General features: G+C 36.5%; 3 protein-coding genes across 4 annotated transcripts; all 3 read right to left on the bottom strand.

Moving 5' to 3' along the window:
* Positions 1–246: 246 nt before the first annotated feature.
* Positions 247–2679, bottom strand: LOC112169150. Its single transcript, XM_024306135.2, has 2 exons — positions 2292–2679; positions 247–1039 (listed from the first exon to the last, which is right to left on the bottom strand). The coding sequence occupies exons 1-2, from the start codon at positions 2542–2544 to the stop codon at positions 705–707; spliced, it is 588 nt and encodes a 195-aa protein (XP_024161903.1). The 5' UTR covers positions 2545–2679; the 3' UTR covers positions 247–704.
* A 2805-nt stretch (positions 2680–5484) lies between these two features.
* Positions 5485–11513, bottom strand: LOC112172583 (long chain acyl-CoA synthetase 9, chloroplastic). Of its 2 annotated transcripts, XM_024309985.2 has the most exons (12): positions 11241–11513; positions 10340–10838; positions 9984–10064; positions 9480–9743; positions 8937–9068; positions 8590–8763; positions 8215–8444; positions 7386–7503; positions 7019–7150; positions 6767–6901; positions 6491–6697; positions 5764–5928 (listed from the first exon to the last, which is right to left on the bottom strand). In XM_024309985.2, exons 2-12 carry the CDS (start codon positions 10787–10789, stop codon positions 5764–5766), a joined length of 2088 nt encoding a protein of 695 aa, XP_024165753.1. In that variant the 5' UTR covers positions 10790–10838; positions 11241–11513. The 2 variants fall into 2 exon arrangements, with proteins under 2 accessions (XP_024165754.1, XP_024165753.1); XM_024309986.1 differs by lacking the exon at positions 11241–11513 and having other exon boundaries at positions 5485–5928; positions 10340–10789.
* Positions 11514–12335: 822 nt separating this feature from the next.
* Positions 12336–17693, bottom strand: LOC112173501 (small glutamine-rich tetratricopeptide repeat-containing protein). The gene is made up of 10 exons (XM_024311137.2): positions 17475–17693; positions 16986–17242; positions 16146–16179; positions 15029–15165; positions 14747–14813; positions 14289–14388; positions 13701–13864; positions 13519–13565; positions 13388–13438; positions 12336–12942 (listed from the first exon to the last, which is right to left on the bottom strand). Exons 1-10 carry the CDS (start codon positions 17548–17550, stop codon positions 12544–12546), a joined length of 1332 nt encoding a protein of 443 aa, XP_024166905.1. The 5' UTR covers positions 17551–17693; the 3' UTR covers positions 12336–12543.
* Positions 17694–19180: the final 1487 nt, after the last annotated feature.

Here is a 19180-nt window from a genome sequence, read left to right as displayed (position 1 = left end):
AAATAAGAAACTTTTCAAAAGGCTACCCTGTGGTCCATACTCTAAGAAAAGATCAATGGTCCTCCGATGGTTTGGGCAAGCCAGAACTTGGGGCAAATTGCGGCAATGAAGGAGACAAGTAAACAAATTTGACCTAATCACAATTGCCAGGTACCATCACATGGATGATGACTTGCACATGGGGAGAGAATAACATAAATGAGACCTTCATTAACAACATTCTTAATCCATCATTAAGCACATGTTAAGACATTAATACCATGTAATGGTGACTTACAATTCCATTTTGAGCTTCTTAATGGGAGGGAGAAGGGAACAAGATAATAGACAAGTTCCAGAACCACAAGAATGGGGCCTTTGCTCCATTGTTTCCCACTTTGTGAACCTAACATGGGTCTAGCTTTACAATGTTTGGTATGGGAGAGGAAAACAAACACTTACAAAGTAATCTTTATATTTCATAAAAATGTGAAACCAAAGCATATTTCAACAACCCTTTTACAGCCTGTACTGTTTAAAGAAATGGAGGAAACAAAAGGAAAAGAAGAAGCTCAAAGAGTTGAAAGCAAACAAAGCACATTTTTAAGGAATGATAAAGTAAAGAATTTGACTCTACCTCCCTCAATTATATGGCTTTAGTGAGCTTCTACCCACATATGAGTATGGTGGAGGAGAGACTTGTGTCACTTTCTGTACGAGCTCCTTTATTCCATGGACCCTCTCCTCTTTGTCAGACTTCTTATCCAGCCCTTCCTTACCTTGACTCCTTCTACCTTGTTGCTCACATGGCACACACTGCCCTTGTTGGATCTCTTCCATCTATTGAGCTGGAAGAGATGTCCGATCCGCTTCCGCCACCTAAGTGGTGTATGAGCTTTCCCATGCTCTATCACACTCTTGGTCTCCTTGGCATCCTTGGAGTCTTTGCTAAAGTTGTGATTCCAGGGCATGTTGCAATGGTCTAAAGAGACTTTGGATACCTTGTTCTTTTCCCACGAGGCAACTCCATTCTCTTCAAACTTGATTGATATGAATGAATCTGCAAAACACATTCACATTGTGAGTTTGCGATTAATTCAAGAAATTCAGGGACATGCACATTCTTTACTGATGATACTTCTATATACAGTTATTCATAAATATGCTCAGAACAGGATTAATTGGTGAGTTAGCCATCAAAATGAACTCCAGAAAAGACCCAATAGGCCCCTCATAGATTCTCATTTGCCTGACTTTGCATGATCAAATAAAAACACATGCATATAATTCAATGAAGAAAGAGTGACTTCTAGGATTTGGTTAATATCTTTATTTTGCTTTTAATATGGGCTAATGATAGCTCAACTGCTCATACCACTTGAGCTATGTGAATGCTAACAGAATATATTAGTCAAGTGAACTTTCATAATTACTTATAGATAGTTGGTATGGAAAGAGCAAGGGTAGAGTCTAAGCAAAGAGAGAAAAGAGAAAAGCATTGGAAGTTACAACAACAAAAAATAAGGTAATCTGTAATGAACTAATGATCATACTATCTGCTGCTCTTTAATATATTAAATAATCAAACTAAGCTGATTAAAATAATCGAAGAATTCTTTTTAAAAAAATAATAATAATAATCGAAGAACGTTGAACCTTTGAGATTTGTCTAAAGAGGGCATTTTTTTAATAATAACATATTATTGAAGGAGTTTAGTGCCCTTTTTTGCTCATTTTGAAGTGAAACAAATGTAATTGCACAAAATCAAATAAAGTCGCAGGAATTCTCACTTTTGAAAACAACAAAGTCACAAAGCTTGGCACAAAAGGATGCAGCTTTTTTGGGAATTCGTCAAACTAGACTGCTTCATGGTTTTACTTTTTGGTGATTTTATTCAGAATTTACTGGCTATTTCTACCAATATCCCTATAGTAAATCATGAATGATTAGACTATTTCATGGACCCAGAAAAAAAAAATGGCTTCAAATTCAAGTATGCATGTCCCTGAAATCCCAATTTCTACAACTGGTTTTACTTTTACATCTTCAAATGGGTGTTGAATTACCACTGTAATTAAGAAAATTGAAGCCTTTGTCTTCAATCTGGCATTATATAATTCTACATTAGCCTATACTTTGACCATAATTTTGTCATTATTACCCAATAAAGCAATTTAATCATACAAACAACACACTCACACATAAAAATCCTGAATCCATATCACAGAACATTCCCTGTTCACTAAACTCCGCAAATTAAGCATAAAGATCACAACTTTACCACCACCCAGATGGAAAAAAAAAAAATTACCTTCTTGGCTGGTGGAAGCTTCTTGATCCAAGTAATCTGGCTTCCGATTGAGGAAAGAGCTGAAAGCAAAGATCTTTGGAAGAGTAATGGGTCTGTGACTGAAGCTTTGGGTGCTTCTATGGTGGCCTTTTCTGGCAGCCAATACGAGAAGCCTCTCAGTCAAGCACAGGGCACAGACGCCCACAACCACTTCTTTGGGGTGGAAATAGCAAAACGAGTTGTCTGGTTCTCTATACCCATTGTTCATGTTCATGGTTGAAAGCTGGATAAGAGTGAAGAAGAAGAAGAAGAAGAAGAGAAGCAAGTGTTTATTGCCTCAAATATCTGTTCAGGTCACCGAAAGGAGGAATATGGAGCTGGGTCTCTGAGAAGTGAGAATACACACCATGTGTAAGACGGTGGAGACATTTATAGTTTGGAGCATTCGGATCAACGGAGTTATCATGAGGTGGGCCCACACATATCAATTTAGGGCAGTATAAAATCTTGTAAATTCTTTTTTATACATACCGATAGTGTAAGCAATTCAGCATTCATAATGTGATTTTAACTCTTGATATTTATAGTTAATTTTTTTTTTTCAGTAGCCAAAAAGTGTACCTGATGTTATCTAACCATCCATTTTTATTTGTGTAAGTGCACGTCGATGCTCTAAATCTCTTTCTAATTTAGAATGGTCGAGAATATTTAAAACTTTTCATTACACTCGGTGTTTCTTTTATTTATTAGAAAATCTCTACGTCTATTTACTATTTTATATAAATGAAGTGCATGTCAAGAGATTAACAATAAAAATTAAATTAGTCTAATGGGGTGTTTTGTTTTCTTGGGTAAATATTAAAATTACAAAATTTTGAATAAATTATGAGTAATGTCACCAGTGTAGCATTTGGTTTTACTAACCTGGCCAATTCCCAGGTGCAAGAGTCAAAACCGTGTAAAGTAAAGTAGCTGTGTTTTCCTCAACACATGGAAGAAGCTTCATTGACCAAAGAACAGGAGAAGGTTCTAAATCATATTTAGGTTTACCTTATGAACAAATAATTAAATCGGTTAATAATGAAAGCAATTGCTATTAAATGGTTTTCTTTATTTTTTTAGGAGATGGCTATTAAATGGTTGATTTCAACCGTTAGTGTCAAATCCAACTATTAAATACATTGCTCCCTCAGTGCAAATACTTGAGGGACAACAAATGTTGGGCGAGTAATTTGACTAAAGGCACAAATAAATGATAATACAATCATGAACTTGATATCGAACTACAATAGAAAAGTTAATTAAGGTTCTAAGAATTAGAGTTTATAGACATTCAATGTCGATCAGACAAATTGAGTTTAGAATAGTGAACTAAGTTCGGATATTTGATCACCCAATTATTTTAATAATAAACTATATATACTTGCAAATCATCTATGTCAAATGAGTAATTCAACTTTTGAAAGGATTTAGGTGTCTTTAACTTCTTGGACCATTAAGAAGTTTCTGAAAGTGAAGTATATGGAAACCCTCTCATGATTTGACCCAAGAGCTTGAATAGATTCAGCATTTTCTGGTCTTAATTATTCTAGAGTCTAGACCTTTCTCCAAAATAAAAAAAAATAAAAAAATTATTCTAGACTTTTTAGGCTTCTAGCAGCATAGACAATTCTGCTCCCTATAGAAGAAGAAAAAAGAAAATAATGAAAACTACCCCACGATGTCAATTCGAGTATGACTAATCGTAGACATATTGTACTTTCCTAAATAGTGAAGACTTTTTAATTATTTAGGGTATAAATTTGAGAAAACAAACCAACCCTATCGAAAACCATATCGGAGATGAAGTTGTCCCAAACTCAAAAGGACTTGCATGTGGGTTTCAAGTCAAGAAAAGCGACTCCCACTTGTTTTTTGCCACTTTATGTAGGGCACTAGAACCTAAAGCATAGACAGAATGCAAAGTAAGCTGTTTAGGACTCTAGAGTGCATGAACTCCAACGAAGGCCGCATGAGGCAATTTTATTGAGTGCTCTTTGAGTCTTGTAACTTGTGGTTCTCGGCTTTCTCCGATAAGATAAGTTTAAATACAAAATAATCTAGCTAAAGCGTAGATGTTGCAAAATTATTGGGAAACAAGGAAAGGCAAGTGTTCATCAAATTTGTGAAAGGAAAGTCTTTTTCCTTTTCAAAAGTTTGGAGACATTTTTGTACCGCACCTCTAATCTCCGAAAGGTGATATTTTGGGTTTCTTGCAAATTATGACATAGATCTCTCGTTAGTTTTGGCGAAACATCTAACCGTAATTCAAGAAACATTGGTCATAGTTAGTGTCCAAAATCGAGAAGGGTAGAAGTCTTGCACGCATAAGAAATGAGATATTAATCCAACAATAATGCACATGAATGAATGAATTCTTGTGAGATGAAGATTTGTTTTGAAAATATTCGAAGAAGTGATTACGATTGTCCTTATGGCTTATTTGCACTAAGATTAACATTTTATAGTACGAACTTAATTGAGTGGGAAAGACAAACTTAAGTGGAGATACCTTTTAAGGCAAAAGGCAAAGATAGTACCTAGATCCAAATCAATTTAGAAGCGATTATACATATTATTATACTCTTTTCCATCAATAGTATGATGTTAGTGATGTTACAATCAAAACCGTTTATTTTCTAAATCACTTATTAGAGATGGCCAAACAAAATCTGAAAAAAAAAAAAAAAAATCAAATGGAAGATCAATTGATTACCCAACAACACTGTTAAGGCAATGCAATAATTTAAGAACACAAATTAGTGGGAGATGGGAGAAAGTGATGAAAGAAATGAGAGGAAAAGGGAAGTGACACTGAGATCCAATAGAAGATGATAAAGAGAAAAGTAATAAAAGATGATGGAAACATACAAATCAAAGGGAACATGGGGAGCCTAGCCTAGGGGGAGTGGGGATGGCTATGCTACCGGTCTAGTTAGGTTAGGTAGTCTGAAGTTTCAAATCAGTTCATATCATATTATCATGGACAGTGGACCACAGTTTGATTCACTACTCTCCCTCCCTTGTACACCTTCTCTTGCCACCCTTGCTGTGAGTCTATTCGAATCCCAACATCACTTTTCAAAATTCATGGGGATTTTGCTGGTACAAGATCCCATCTGGTCGTTCTTGATTTATTCTCAAAATTTGTACGAAGTGAAGGCTGTGGAGTCCATTTTGTAAATCAAAGAACTTAAAATACCAATTCAAAAAGCTAAGCATTTTGCTTGAGTAGCTAATATAATTGGAACAACTACTATATTTATTGTTTGGAGTAAGGAACTATATTAAACTCTAGGCATGCTTAATTTTTCTTCTCTCTGACTTTTTCCTAACACTAATCCTTGGCTTGCATTACATCTAGAAAGGCAAAAAAGGACAGATAGGGTTCCATCTAGCAGGGTCATCAAGATTTTGCACACCAAAGAAGAAGCCCATTTTTTGTGAATAATCATCAAGCGTATAACTTGGAGAGGTCTTCAGAGAAAGCCTTCCGAATGATATCTCTTTTGAGCTTGAGAGCTGAGGTGACCAGGCCACTTTCAGGAGTCCATGGCTCAAAAAGCAATTTGATTTTTGCAGGGATCTCAAACTTCTGCAAACGCGCCTTCTTTGCTTCCTGGTGATGGAATGTAAATAGTTAAAACAGATCAAATCAATGTATATAATACCACCAAGCCCGCACAAGGGGAGGAAGCTGAATGAACAAGTAACTAGTTAAAAGTCAAGAAGAAAGCTTCGTATGATAGACTGGAAGGTTATTTGTGTTTCAACAACAAAAATGATAAATGATTACAGAAGACTGACTAACAAGAATAACACATTTTTGTTATTTGTAACAAATAAATAATGTGCAATGAAAACAATCTGCCGGACGACTATAAGGAACAATGCCAATCTGAGTCTGTATTAAGCTCAGACCATAGGAACTCAAGATTCTAAACAATATTATAAACATGTAATTTGATCATAATTCAGCAAGCCAGGGCCAAATGCAATCAAGTTTGAACAGATATCTTGCGCTGCTGAAAAGAAGTTGTACACTGATAATTGAGTAATGCTCGTGAGATGCATAACGCATATAAGAGTTTCCTTCACATTCAAAGCTTTTTACAGAGGGGATGCGGGGCGCGTATAGTTGAGCTCAAAGTAAAGGAAACTTATCAAGAATATAGACATACCTTTAACAGTGATGCTTGCACTTCTTTTCTGGTTTCTTCTTTCTCACACAAGTCTGAAAACTCACTAAAAGTAATTCCTTGCTTTGCAGCCCAATCTTCCACTGTGGTTCGAGAAGCAACCACGAGAGCCACACAGTAACTATGAAAAGGATCAGCATGCACCATGATATTGTCAATATAGCGGCACACTGAAAGAGCAGCCTCAACCTGTAAAAAGGAAATATCAGTCACTGAAGAAGGAATGCAATGAAGAGTTGCATTTTCGAAAACTGGTACCTTTCCTAAGGAGACATACTCCCCATGTTGAAGCTTAACTATATCTTTCCTACGGTCAATTATCTCAAGGCAACCATCGGCATGAATTTGCCCGATGTCACCTGTATAGAACCACCTCATTCCTTTCTCGTCAACCTTTACACAAAACAAGAAGAATAAAAATAAATCAGCAAAGTTAAGACTACAATGAACAATTGTCGTCTGGGTAGTCCAAATCAAAGTATGCAGGTAAGCTATATCAAAACGTTCTACCTTGTAAGATTCGTTCGTTTTTTCTTCATTTTTGAAATAACCGACTGTAACATTTGGACCACCAATGACTATCTCTCCACGAGGCATTGGGGAATCACTAATCAGATATCCTCCTTCAGGCCAATCAATTAACTGGATACAGAATATTAGATTTTGAAATGAATAAACTCCATCACCTCTAGGCCTCAGAAACAGAGGAATGAGCCATTTATAGATATGAATTGAAATAGAATTTTCATACAATAGATAAAATGAAAACTACCAAACAACTGTTGAGTAGGTATCAAGCAACTCTGAAGGACACATTGCTCCAAAAATTTATCTGTTAAGCACATTGTAAGTGGACTTACGAGGCTATGAGCCTTACCTTGACAAATGAACAGGGAAGTGGAGCTCCAACGCGACCAACAGAGGTATCACCAAACTCTGAGAATGTTCCGCCAGCGCAAGTTTCTGTGAGACCATACCCTTGACCAATTGAAGTACTGTCAATAGACAATAGCCATCCAATCATAAAAGTGATAGTTTGAGAATAGAGGGAGGAAAAGACAAACAGAAAATGAAAATTAACAAAAAGAAAAAAGACAAACAAAAAAAGACAAACTTTTAGTTGACAAGGAAGAACTAGCCATCATGCACCATAGTGAATTTAATAGAATGAATGGACAGCATGCCTACAAAGAATACAAGTGTATACCACACCAATACATGGTAGGCCATCAGATATTTGCAATTCTGAGAGCTCCCTTTCAGCCCTTGTTGTCCCTATTCCCTAGTGTTCACTTACGTAAGCTGAAAGAAGGGCTCAAGATCTAGTATCATCTACAATTGTGCTGATTTTCTATTGTGTCAACCTTTCTAAACAATAGAATGTTTATTTCTTTCTATGGTATGACTTCAGGTCATGATGACTCACAAGATGACTACAACTAGAATTTATGTTCATTTGTATAATCATCAGAATTGCAAGCAGAGAGATTAGCATAATTGTTTTAGAAAGAAATGACTTCTAATATTAACCTAGTACCCAGAGTTGTAGTTGAGACTTGGCCATCACAATTTACTCATCTCCTTCAAAAGTTGGTCCTACTCATATTTCGTGTTTTAGTGGTTTTGATCAAGAAAAGTAACAATGATATAGGTTGGCAAAAGTCAAGGTTCACATGTTTTACATCTCACAGAGTCCATATACTAACCCAATGCAAATATTGATGAATCTTTGAGTATCACCAGAAAGAGGAGCACCACCAGATAGCATGTAACGGATGCGACCTCCTAGAATTGCACGGACCTTTCTAAACACAAGAAAGTCCCACAGAATCCTTTCCAGGCCCCAGGCCCCAAACCAGCTGCCATTCACAGCAGACAACCTACGAGCATATGCCAACTCAAACAATTTCTTGGATAGCCCACCTTTTGCATTTACCTGAAGCATTATGAAGATGCAATGTTGACAAAACAGGCATAATTTTAAAACCAGGACACGCACACGCACACACAGCATGATCTAAGTAGATGTGCATATGCATTTACAAGTGTATATATCAATATGCATGACAAGATTCAATTACCTTATTGAGCACCCCATCTCGAACACGATCAAGAATTGCAGGAACAGCTGTCAATAAAGTTGGCAAAAGCGCAGTTGCATCCCCCTTTGTTCCCTTTTTTATTTTACTTGACGTATCTGTAAGAGTCAAAGGAGATCCATACCCTATAGCACTTCCAGCAGCAACCATGACATTCTTCAAGATAAATAATAAAATTCGTTAAACCAAGAAGCAGAAAAAAATGAACTTAAAAACAACGATCAGTTTTTTTTATAGGAACAAGACAACAATCACCAAATAAACAAAAAAAAAAAGCTCATGGAATTACAGTGGCCATGCAATCCAGCAAGCTTACATATTCTCCATACCTCTGCTGCTAATTCCAGGATATGAGCAAGGGGGAGATATGCCATATAGATATCCTTGGTTCCAATACCAGGGACAATGGTCATGACAGCAGAAGTAACAGCTAGGACATTAGCATGTGTCATCATTACACCCTGTACAAAGTGAAAAGTGAAGGTGGATTAATGGGCTTTACCGCTGTTATCATTTGAAAAAATAAACGTGTAAACTGCAATAATTGAAATGCCAAGGGCGTTCAAAACAAGTATACAAGAAAAATGTAGAGTTTAACTACAAATCATAAGCATCATTGTTGCAAATTTAACAGTGAACAAAAGCACCTTTCTCTTATTTTAAACCACAACTCATTATAAACTTTACGTATATGACCCAAAAATGATACTGCAAACCATAAAGAGGAAAGTAAATAGTGTCGACACAAATGTTGCACAGACCTTCAAGGTGTTCATAAACATCCCAGTTGATAATGAACAATAACAATCACCATCATGTGTGGATGAAATGAGTGTAAACTAAAGTAACACGGTGTGTTAGAAGCTACAAACCTTGGGCAATCCTGTACTTCCACTTGTATACATAATGACCGCAATATCTGCAGGAAGAGGTAATTCAGGATCAACAGGGTTTTCTCGTCCAAGTTTCTCAACATCCGCAAATGAAGTGATTCTCCACCTGCTATCAACAGACGAAGCACTAGATGGGATATCATCATCCATACATATGATGTGGTTCACTGTGTCAAGTTGTCCACTTATGGCTACAAGTTTCTCCAGTTCTTTGTGCCCACAAATCACAGTTGTAACTTCTGTCTGGAGAAAGATAAAATGTAGTGACTAGTGAGAACAAAATCTGTCGGAGCAAATGAAAAAACTTATATCAAATGAAATACTAAGAAATCAACAGTCAGTTCATTTCCAATCCAAGAAAAATCCCACCAACTAGGCTTCAACTTTTGGATGATTAAAGGAAAATCACAGCATTTGAAAATTGGAAACATATTGTTTAATATGAGAGAGAGAGAGAGAGAGAGAGAGAGAGAGAGAGAGAACCTCATTTAATGAGTGACATAAAGCCTCCTCCCCAAGAGATGCATATATGGTAACAACAGTGACATTGCGCCTAAAACAACCCTGAAATAAGAAAACATATTAGAATTCAGGAATCAGCCATTTGTTTCTTTGTTGCACTTAATTGGGAGTGGTAAGGCAATGGAGGCATGAAGAAATCTCTCATTACTTACAAATATTGCCATTTTGAAAAATCTAACGATAGCTTACGTAAACTAAAATTAATTCTCACCATATGTGGAGCTCTAGAAGATTTAAGTTGGGCTAAAGATAATATCAAAAAAAAATGTCAAAAGAATGATTAATCTTTAACTAGGAAGATCAGATATGATAAGCACCTGCAATGCAAGGAACCACTCTTCTCTAGTGTCAGCAAAGATTGCTACTCGTTCTTCCCTTTTATGTCCAAGCCGACTCAAACCAGAAGCAAAGTTGCACACAACTTGAAATGCCTTCCCATAAGTTAGCCACTCGTAGTCTCCCAAATGAAGCTTCTCAAAGGATTTCCCATCCTTTGTAACTTCAAGCTCCCTTGCCAGCAATGCCCGGGTCCCAAGAAAGCACTTATTTTGGAATCGGTTGCACGACTGCTCAAAAAGTTGAGCAAGAGTTGAAATCCCTTCCCAAGCTGACTCCACCGGGGAAGTAGAATGATGGTTCCGGACTGCATAGCCAGGTTCCCCACCAGCATCAACGAGCAAACCCCGTTTGGTTTCCTTCTTGGACTTCTGAAGTAAAAGAGTTAACAAAAGCGGAACAAGGGCACCAACAACATAGGTAGGAACCATATTTCAACAACTAACTGTGTACTCCCAACGCAATGTCCTAAATCCAACCCTGAAAATGGAACGGTATCGATTCAATCACTTCTTCAACCATATATTTCACAAAGAGAAGAGAGCTAAGGTCAATCACGCATCCAAAATAATAATAAAAATAATTGTCATTCAATAAATAATCCTTGACATTCTTCTCCAAGTAAGGAGGTGAATTAGTCAAAACCAAAAATAATACATTACTGCATGTTATTTATTACTCAACTAATATTGAACACATCAAAGGTGAGTTTTTTTTTGACAAATTTTCTTTCTTTCTTTCTTTCTGTGCAAGCAAGTATGAAAAGCCATGAACTCAAACCCAGCACATTGCAGACGATCGAAATTTCAAAAGCGAATAGAAAAGAAAAGGAGGCGGCATTGTAGCGAAAAAAGACTCATGCTTTCTGAGTCTGGAGATTACCTTTGCGGAAGCCCAAAGCAGAGAAGCGGGAAACGAATTCAGCTCAACAGCATTGGGGAGGGTGATGAAAGCAACAGATTGGAGATTGAAACGAGGGAGTGTGAAATTTGATGATGGAGATCAAAACGAAGGGTTTTAATGTGGAAGGGTGGCGAAGGGAGAATCTGTTAAGAGGGGAGGCGGAGAGATCGAGGAAGAAGAGAGTTGGAGACTCAGAGAGACTGAGCAGAGTGGGGTTGGCTTCCTTCTGCTTCTTTTTGTTGGCTTCTCACAGCTATCAAATTTAAGGCGCCGGTTTGGCTAATATGGGCCGTACGATGTGGATAGGGCCCAACAAATTAATGTGGAGGAAATTGCTGTGTCTTTCTTTTTTTTGTCTTCAACCAGAGAATTGAATAATCAATGCCCATCTTTTCAGGTAAGAGACGAGAGATTAGGCCACCAGAGTCATACACAGGGGGTCAAGGGTAGGGAGGTAGGTAGGTACAATGGTCCAATTATATTTATTAGGCATTAATTTGTTTAGACTTTTTTCTTTTTGGTCTGGATAATTTGTTAAGACTTAAGTACTCGACACTTAAAAGACTAATGTAGCAAATTTGAAATTGTTCTCAACTCAAGCAAGCAATAAGGTTTGTTTACTTTTATAGATAAATTTAAGTCAATTCTTCTTTGAATGGTTAAGTTTTTAAACTTTCTGTTATGTTCATAGTTTATTAATATGCAGAAAAATAACATTTTTATGAGAACTGATATTATCCATTAAATTTTGAAAATAACTACCCACCATTCATTTATTTTCCAGTTTTTATTTATTTTTCACAAATTTCTAAAAACTAAATGATACACACAGAGTACGTGTCAAGAGACTAACTATTATTTAATTTAAATTTTTTTTTTTTTTTGATACGTAATTTAGTTTATTATACTTTATTGCCAAAGAGAATAAGGAAATTTGAAGCTTCAAACTCTGACACTTTTATCATCTAGGTTGGAGAGAAATGTCTTATCCACCAAATGCTGGTTGGCAACTGGCAAGGTGACGAAGAGTTAATTTCAGAACAAATGGTTTGTGTAACAAAAAAAAAGGGAACAAATATCCTACAACTTCTTGCAAAACAAATTAACTTTTGATAGAAAGATAACCAAGTCTAACATATAAAGTTAGCTGTTCACTCTAATTTCTTGATGTTGATGCCTGTGTATACAACTGAGAGACTTTTCAGAGAAGAAACAAAACCACTAACTACGATACACAATGGTGGTGAGAAAGTTTAGTAGAGTTCTGACATGTCTCATTAGTTTAGTTTGGTCTTGGTCCTTCATTTGGAGTATCCTGCGAATTTCCCTGTGATGTTGCCCCAGAAAACATCTGCATCACAGATCTCAAAGCTCCTGATAGCTCCGCAGGCATTTCTCCAAAATTAACATTTATGTTGCCGTCAACCATTATTTCCGGTTCATCAACACCATTAACATTGCTGCTATGGTCATCACCTTGGCTATCTTGAGAATGCTGTCCTTGGTATGCATTTGCAGCCATGTTCATAAACATATTTGCAAAATCAGCAGGACCAGAACCTGCATTGAATGGCATAGAACCAAACAGAGGTGGTGCACCCTGACTTGACCCACCTGTAGATTGGTTGTGGTGTTCTGAAGCCGAACCGTTGCTACTACTAAACGAAAATGAACTTGTGTTCTGTATTAGGTAGATAAGAGAGGAAAAGGTTACTCGCAGTAAGAAAGAACTATGTAAATTAGAAGAATGGCAGAATAACAAATTGTAACGTACAACCATCAATACATGTGCTAAATTATTGCACATATCTTAAGTGTTAACAGTCATACTTAATGTTGGTGGCGTAGTGGACTATAGTGGTTAGCCTAGAACTGTCTTCAGAGTTCAAAAAGGCAGTGAAGCACGGTAATTGCATTAAATTATCACATTAATGAAAAAAATTGCAAGTAAAAGACGACCTCTTTTTTCCTTGTACTATTTTGTTCTGAATAAGAAATAAGACGTAAAAATCCCGGGTAAAAATCCCGGTTAATAAATGATATCCTTCCCTCCCCTAACAGAATTTTATAGACCTATGAACCTATCTATTAATAGCTGGGCACTCTTCTGAAGATCGACACATTACCTGATGAGATCCTGATCGTTGTTGCTGCTCTATCAATTTCAGCTCAGCCACCTATTGGTTTCAGGAAAGAAAAGCAGTCAAAGAAGGAGTTGCAAAAAATACAGAAAAGAAGAAAGTACACAAGAACCAACCCGAATATTTTCTTTGATAGCTTCATTATTTGGATCCAGTTGCAGGGCTGCATGAGTAAAAACCCTAGTTAGGTATCAATATGGTTACTATCACCTTCTTTTAATAGATTTGCTTCCCATTATGTAATACACTATATAACCTTCGCATTGGGATGGTGCTCAAAAGAGATTTCCTTACTAACCTTTCTTAAATCCCTTATCAATAGCCTCACGGTAGTTCCCTACTGCATAATAAGCTAATCCCAGACGACTGTATGCCTTGCTATAGTTTGGGTCGATCTCTATAGATTGAAGGCAATCTCTGACTGCTTCAGCATATTTGTGTATCTGAGTGTAAGCAGCCGCCCTGAAGTATGTAATTTGCAGTATCAAGACAGCAATAACAAAGCAGAACAATGATTCAACATGCTACTACAGTGCTAACTAAAGTAAGATCGATTTACGGTCAAAAACTGCAATAATTCTCCCAACTTGTCCTTGTTTTCTTATGTTTCTTTGTATTTTATGATTCCTTCTGAAGTACTAACATGTGGGAAACTCTGGAAATATATTGAAAAATTGGCATTTCCCTTTCAAACTTTTATAAAGATCTAAGGTACCATTTTTTAGAATTGAATATAATCTTAATACTGAAGGATCGTCTTATGTCGCAACTTTGTTGTTTTATCAGATTAAACACTCATCTTTCTGGGCCAGGAAAACCGAGAAAATGGAAACTATTAACGAATTATTACTAGCATCAAAAATTTCAAGATAAGATGGTGGCGCACCTGTTACAGCGGTAAACAGCATTATTTTCACAAAGTGCAATAGCACAGTCATACAACTCAATTGCCTTGGTATACAGCTTCGATTGCATGGCCCTATTACCTAACAACAACAAAAATCCTGTTAATTTGTCTGCATAGATTTATCAGAATGTAGACCATCATATTTGATGACCCAGCGAGATTGAAGCTAGTGACCAGCGCCTTTCTCATCAATAACACCAAGCAAGGTCAGAAATTATTCAAATCAAATGCATTTTGGTTTTTTCCAAGGATATTAAATAACAGAAACTGGAATTATAGCACAGAAAGAGAGAGAGAGAGAGAGAGAGAGAGAGAGAGAGAGAGAGAGAGAGCATGTAAATGAATGGTATTTAGGTCAGTTCAATTTGACATTGTTAAATTAGTTTAAAGGCTGCAGACTAAGAACCTAACCGAAGGCATAAATGAGCTTTAAGTACCTTGTGATTTCAACGTCTCAGCCAAGTATTTAGGACTGAATTCCTCACATCCAGATCTTTCCATCTCCTGAAGCGGGTGGGGGGCACATTAACTTTTATTAAAAGAAAGGCTTTACAGGTAAAACAGTAGCATGAACATATGAGAACATTACATCTAAGCACACAAAATTTACCTAGTACAATATAAAGTAGTAATGGCATTCAAGCAACAAAACTACGTGTTTGTGGGTGCACGTGTCTGTGTGTTTGAGAGAGAAAGAGAGAGAGAGAGAGAGAGCATACATTTAAAGCGTCATGGAAAAATTGAGTTGCTTTCTCTAATCTCACTGGATCATCACTACCATCAGGCAAGGGCATAAAGGAACTAGTTCTCTCAAGTGCAGAAAAGAATTGCCCAAACAGAGCATCTTTTGACTCCCCTGCCAATAATATGATTATCAAGAGCATATTCAATTTGCACTCGTACTTAAGTACAAAATCCAGTAACTGATTTTATTGTACATTGCCAGTTCATTTCAATGAAAATATGACATTCATGTACAGATTAAATCAATAGTTCAGAAAATTTTTGTTTTCTTTGAGCAAGATCCTTCTGATATAATTTAACACTAATCATGTTTGACATTATCTCTTTTATGAGGACATTTTCATTAATAAACCAACTCATTTAAGAAAAAAAAGTAGTTTTATGTAATTCAATTGAAAATGCCAAGGGTCGTTATGCTGTGCACAAGTTGTCTCACACACTTATAGAATAAAAGTAATAAATATACGATATGAATTCTTTGACAAATCCAGGGGTTCCCCATCTTGTTTTCAAGTAAATGAAAAAATTCGTGCTGGTCATCACATAGTACCCACACATTAAAATGTTTCAGCTTTTTCCCTTTTTATTCTTTTTTCTTTTGGAAAAATACCATTTCTAATTTCATCAGAATGTCAGATGTCCCCGAAGGGATGGAAAACTACCATTTAATAATATCAAGAAAATTGTCCATAAAACATGCAACCTATCCTTGGATTAACTGCACTGGCATATTGTCTTATACGGCATTTCACTTTATCCTTTACAAGCCTTTCTACAGGTTAGGTTATCATTAAGAGAACCATCATTTGACATCAGTCAAACACACACCCAAAATAAGCTCTCTTCTGCAACGAAATCCATAATTTCCGTAGGGATCCGAGTTCTCCAAATTTAGGATCTTTTCATTGCAAACAGACTTAGAGATGGTACATTTACTAACATCAACAGCAATTGGAATAGAAGCGAGGTCTCTATAGATGATATAATTGATTGCAGATACAACATATAATGTTCCCATTTAGGGAATGCACCCAATGATGAGACTGATTTACATAAATGGGGGAGGAGCAGCAAAAAGAAGAAGAATAATACCTAGTTCATGGTTTTTACTCGTCAAATCCTGACCCTGATTTAATTATAAAACATTACATAGAGTCAGATTCAATACTAAAAATCAAATCCCATAGTAACTAAATTACTCTTCAAAAATATCCCAAGGCCTGCAACTGTAAAACCATCATTCAAGTATTAATCTCAAATAAATAAGGCAAATGCATCAAGAAGAACATATAAGGAACATATCCAGAATCAGGAAACAATAGGGATTTTCCGTTATCTAATCCTTTATTGGATAACCAAACTCAATTAAAGTAGGCCTATTTAGGCCATTCAACACTCAGTGCTGCAATGAGAAACTAAGCTATGATAAAATATTACCAAAAATTGATAATCTTCATTGAGTTGCATATTCCTCTTCTATTTCCCCACTGCCAAGAGATCATTTCTAATAGGATCATAAAGAATATACGACAAACATCAACCTTTAACTATATCTCAAATTTATATTCTTAGCTATATCGAAACCTTTACTTTCTTGAGCTTTTTGTAACCGTCAACTTGCATGAATCAAAAGGAAAGAAAAAAAAAGAACCCAGCTCGGTTTTTTTATTCCTCTTTCCTGATCATGTATTACACCCTATATAACCCTCTTACATCCTCATTTCATTACATTCAAACACAATAAAAGTCTTACTAACCCGCACATTTCCCTTGGTCCAGTTTTCCCTAAATTCCCAATATCAGGTTGTAAGCAAATTCACATTTTCATGGCCACTATCAAGTTCATTTATGAATGAAAAAACAATGCATTTACACCAAGGTAGATCTTCATATCAATTTCTAAATGAGTGAACAAGATAACAGGGCAAGCACCAGAGATTTTGATGCCTCTGAAAGATTGGCAGCCGCGGTATCCTGACCAGCTGATGAACTAGGAGCTGGAACTGATCCCTGACCATGACAGGATACATTCTCCGGAAGCTTGTTGCTTCCTAGTGAGCTAAACATTTCAACTAACGACTCGGGTTTAATCGGATCATCAGCGGGAGAGGTATTGAGCTTGAAAGCCTCCTCCAGACATTCCCTTGCAATCTCAATACCCTCAACATTAACACCAGGACCTGGTTCAACTGCCCCCAATCAACACAAACTTACAGTCAGTGAGTGATTCTAAAACCACCACAGCAATTAGCAAAGCACATTCTGAACATGCAGCCTAAGATAAAATGTGAAACTTTATACACTTCAAAATCAAATTTATCGAAACGAAATCGCAATTCTCAGGTGAATTATGAGGCAGCAGTAACCCTAAATATGATTTCAGTTTACAAGAGATGCAATAGAGAGAGAGAGAGGGGTCACCGGAGCTGAGGAAATCCAGGAACGAGCGGACGATGCGGCGAGAGATGGGAGAATCGGTGTTGAGCGGCGGAGCCATGGGCTCAAGGGAGCATGCTAAGCCGCCACACGGCGTCGTTTTTGGGCTGTGTGAAGTTTGTCCGAGACTATGACAAGTTTGGTTTGGACCGTCGCGACTGACAGTTCAGGGGGTGAGACTCTTAATGCCCGGGGGGGGTTGGTTTTGGGCTCTGAATCAGGGTGTGACATCAGTGCGAGGATTATATATTTAGGTTTTTCCACTTTAGGTAATTTTTGGGAATTTTATTCCACCAACCACAATTTGCCACATATATTTTTCATACCCAATATATCCCCAGCTATGTACATGAAATATCTAAAGTAGCCTGGTTACCTTGTGTTGCCGAGTGTGATGGGTGAGTCGAGCGTTCCACGTGACAACTGTGTTCAATAATAAAGGTAATTTCTATCCCCTTTTCAAAAAAAAAAAAAAAGGTAATTTCTATTGAAACAAAATAGTATGAAAGAAGTTACTTTTAATGCAGAGTAATGGTATTTAGGGTGTTTCAAGTTTTTTAAATATATATTTCTTTGTTACATTAGCAATTGAGAATACACATGAGCTTATTCGTGAAGGAGACTAATGTTATTAGACTAAATGGTGTCGTGCACTTTTTTGGCATTGCACACATGCACGTATTCACTATTCATGCTTTATTGTCTAGTACTCTTGAGCCATCTTGGGCCATCATGAGGAGGAATAAGGCGGAAGTTCAAATGAGTGATAAAGTGGAAGATCTTTCTAAACAAGCATTATATTCATAGTTACCTATATCAAAAAGAAAAAAATAAGCAGAAAAATGTTCATGTGTCGATTAACATTTTTAGAAATAAGATCATTTTTCACTCGTCAATCATCACTCAGAGAACAATGAACGGAGATACTCAAATCATATAAACTCTTCTACAATGTGAACAACACTCCACATTCCCATAAAATATGAGTTCCATACTCTAAAGCTAACTAATCATAAAAGAAATAATTTGCTCAATTTGCTATTGTTAAACTTCTATACGTTATAGTTATTTAAGATAGTATCACAGTTATAAAAGTATACAATTACATTTTACTCCACAAACTATGGAGCCCCGTTTTCACTTTCAAACTCAAGTTTTCCCCGACTGTACTTAAGACCCGTGGTATTTGGTATTGGTTGCCTGAAGTTTCAAATCAAGTTGATATCATACTATTATGGACGGTGGACCAGAGTTTGATTCACAACTCTGCCTCCCCTCTACACCTTCTCTTGCCACCCTTGCTGTGTAGTCTACTTGAATCTCAATATCACTTTTCAAAATTCATGGAGATTTTGCTGGTAAAATATCCTATTCATATTTCCAAAAGAGAAAAAAACATATATATATAAATGCAAATTCCGGTCGTTCTTGATCTATTCTCAAAATTGGTAACCATGTGTGGAGGCTGTGGAGTTCATTATGTAAATCAAATAACTCAAAATACCAATTCAAAAAGCTAAGGGCTTGTCCGGTAACGTTTTTAAAAATGATTTTTCAAAAATCGATTTTGAAAATAAAAACGAGAAAACAAGATTGGATTTTTGAGATCCGAAAATGTGTCCGGTAGCTTATTCCGAAAATAATTTTCAAAAACGAGAGAAGACGGCGACTAGAGATGAGAGAGAGACCTG

Source organism: Rosa chinensis, chromosome 6 (assembly GCF_002994745.2).
Source record: "Rosa chinensis cultivar Old Blush chromosome 6, RchiOBHm-V2, whole genome shotgun sequence".
Lineage (NCBI taxonomy): Eukaryota > Viridiplantae > Streptophyta > Magnoliopsida > Rosales > Rosaceae > Rosa > Rosa chinensis.
The sequence above is the reverse complement of the archived record's forward strand: the minus strand, read 5'-3'. Positions and strand labels throughout refer to the sequence as shown.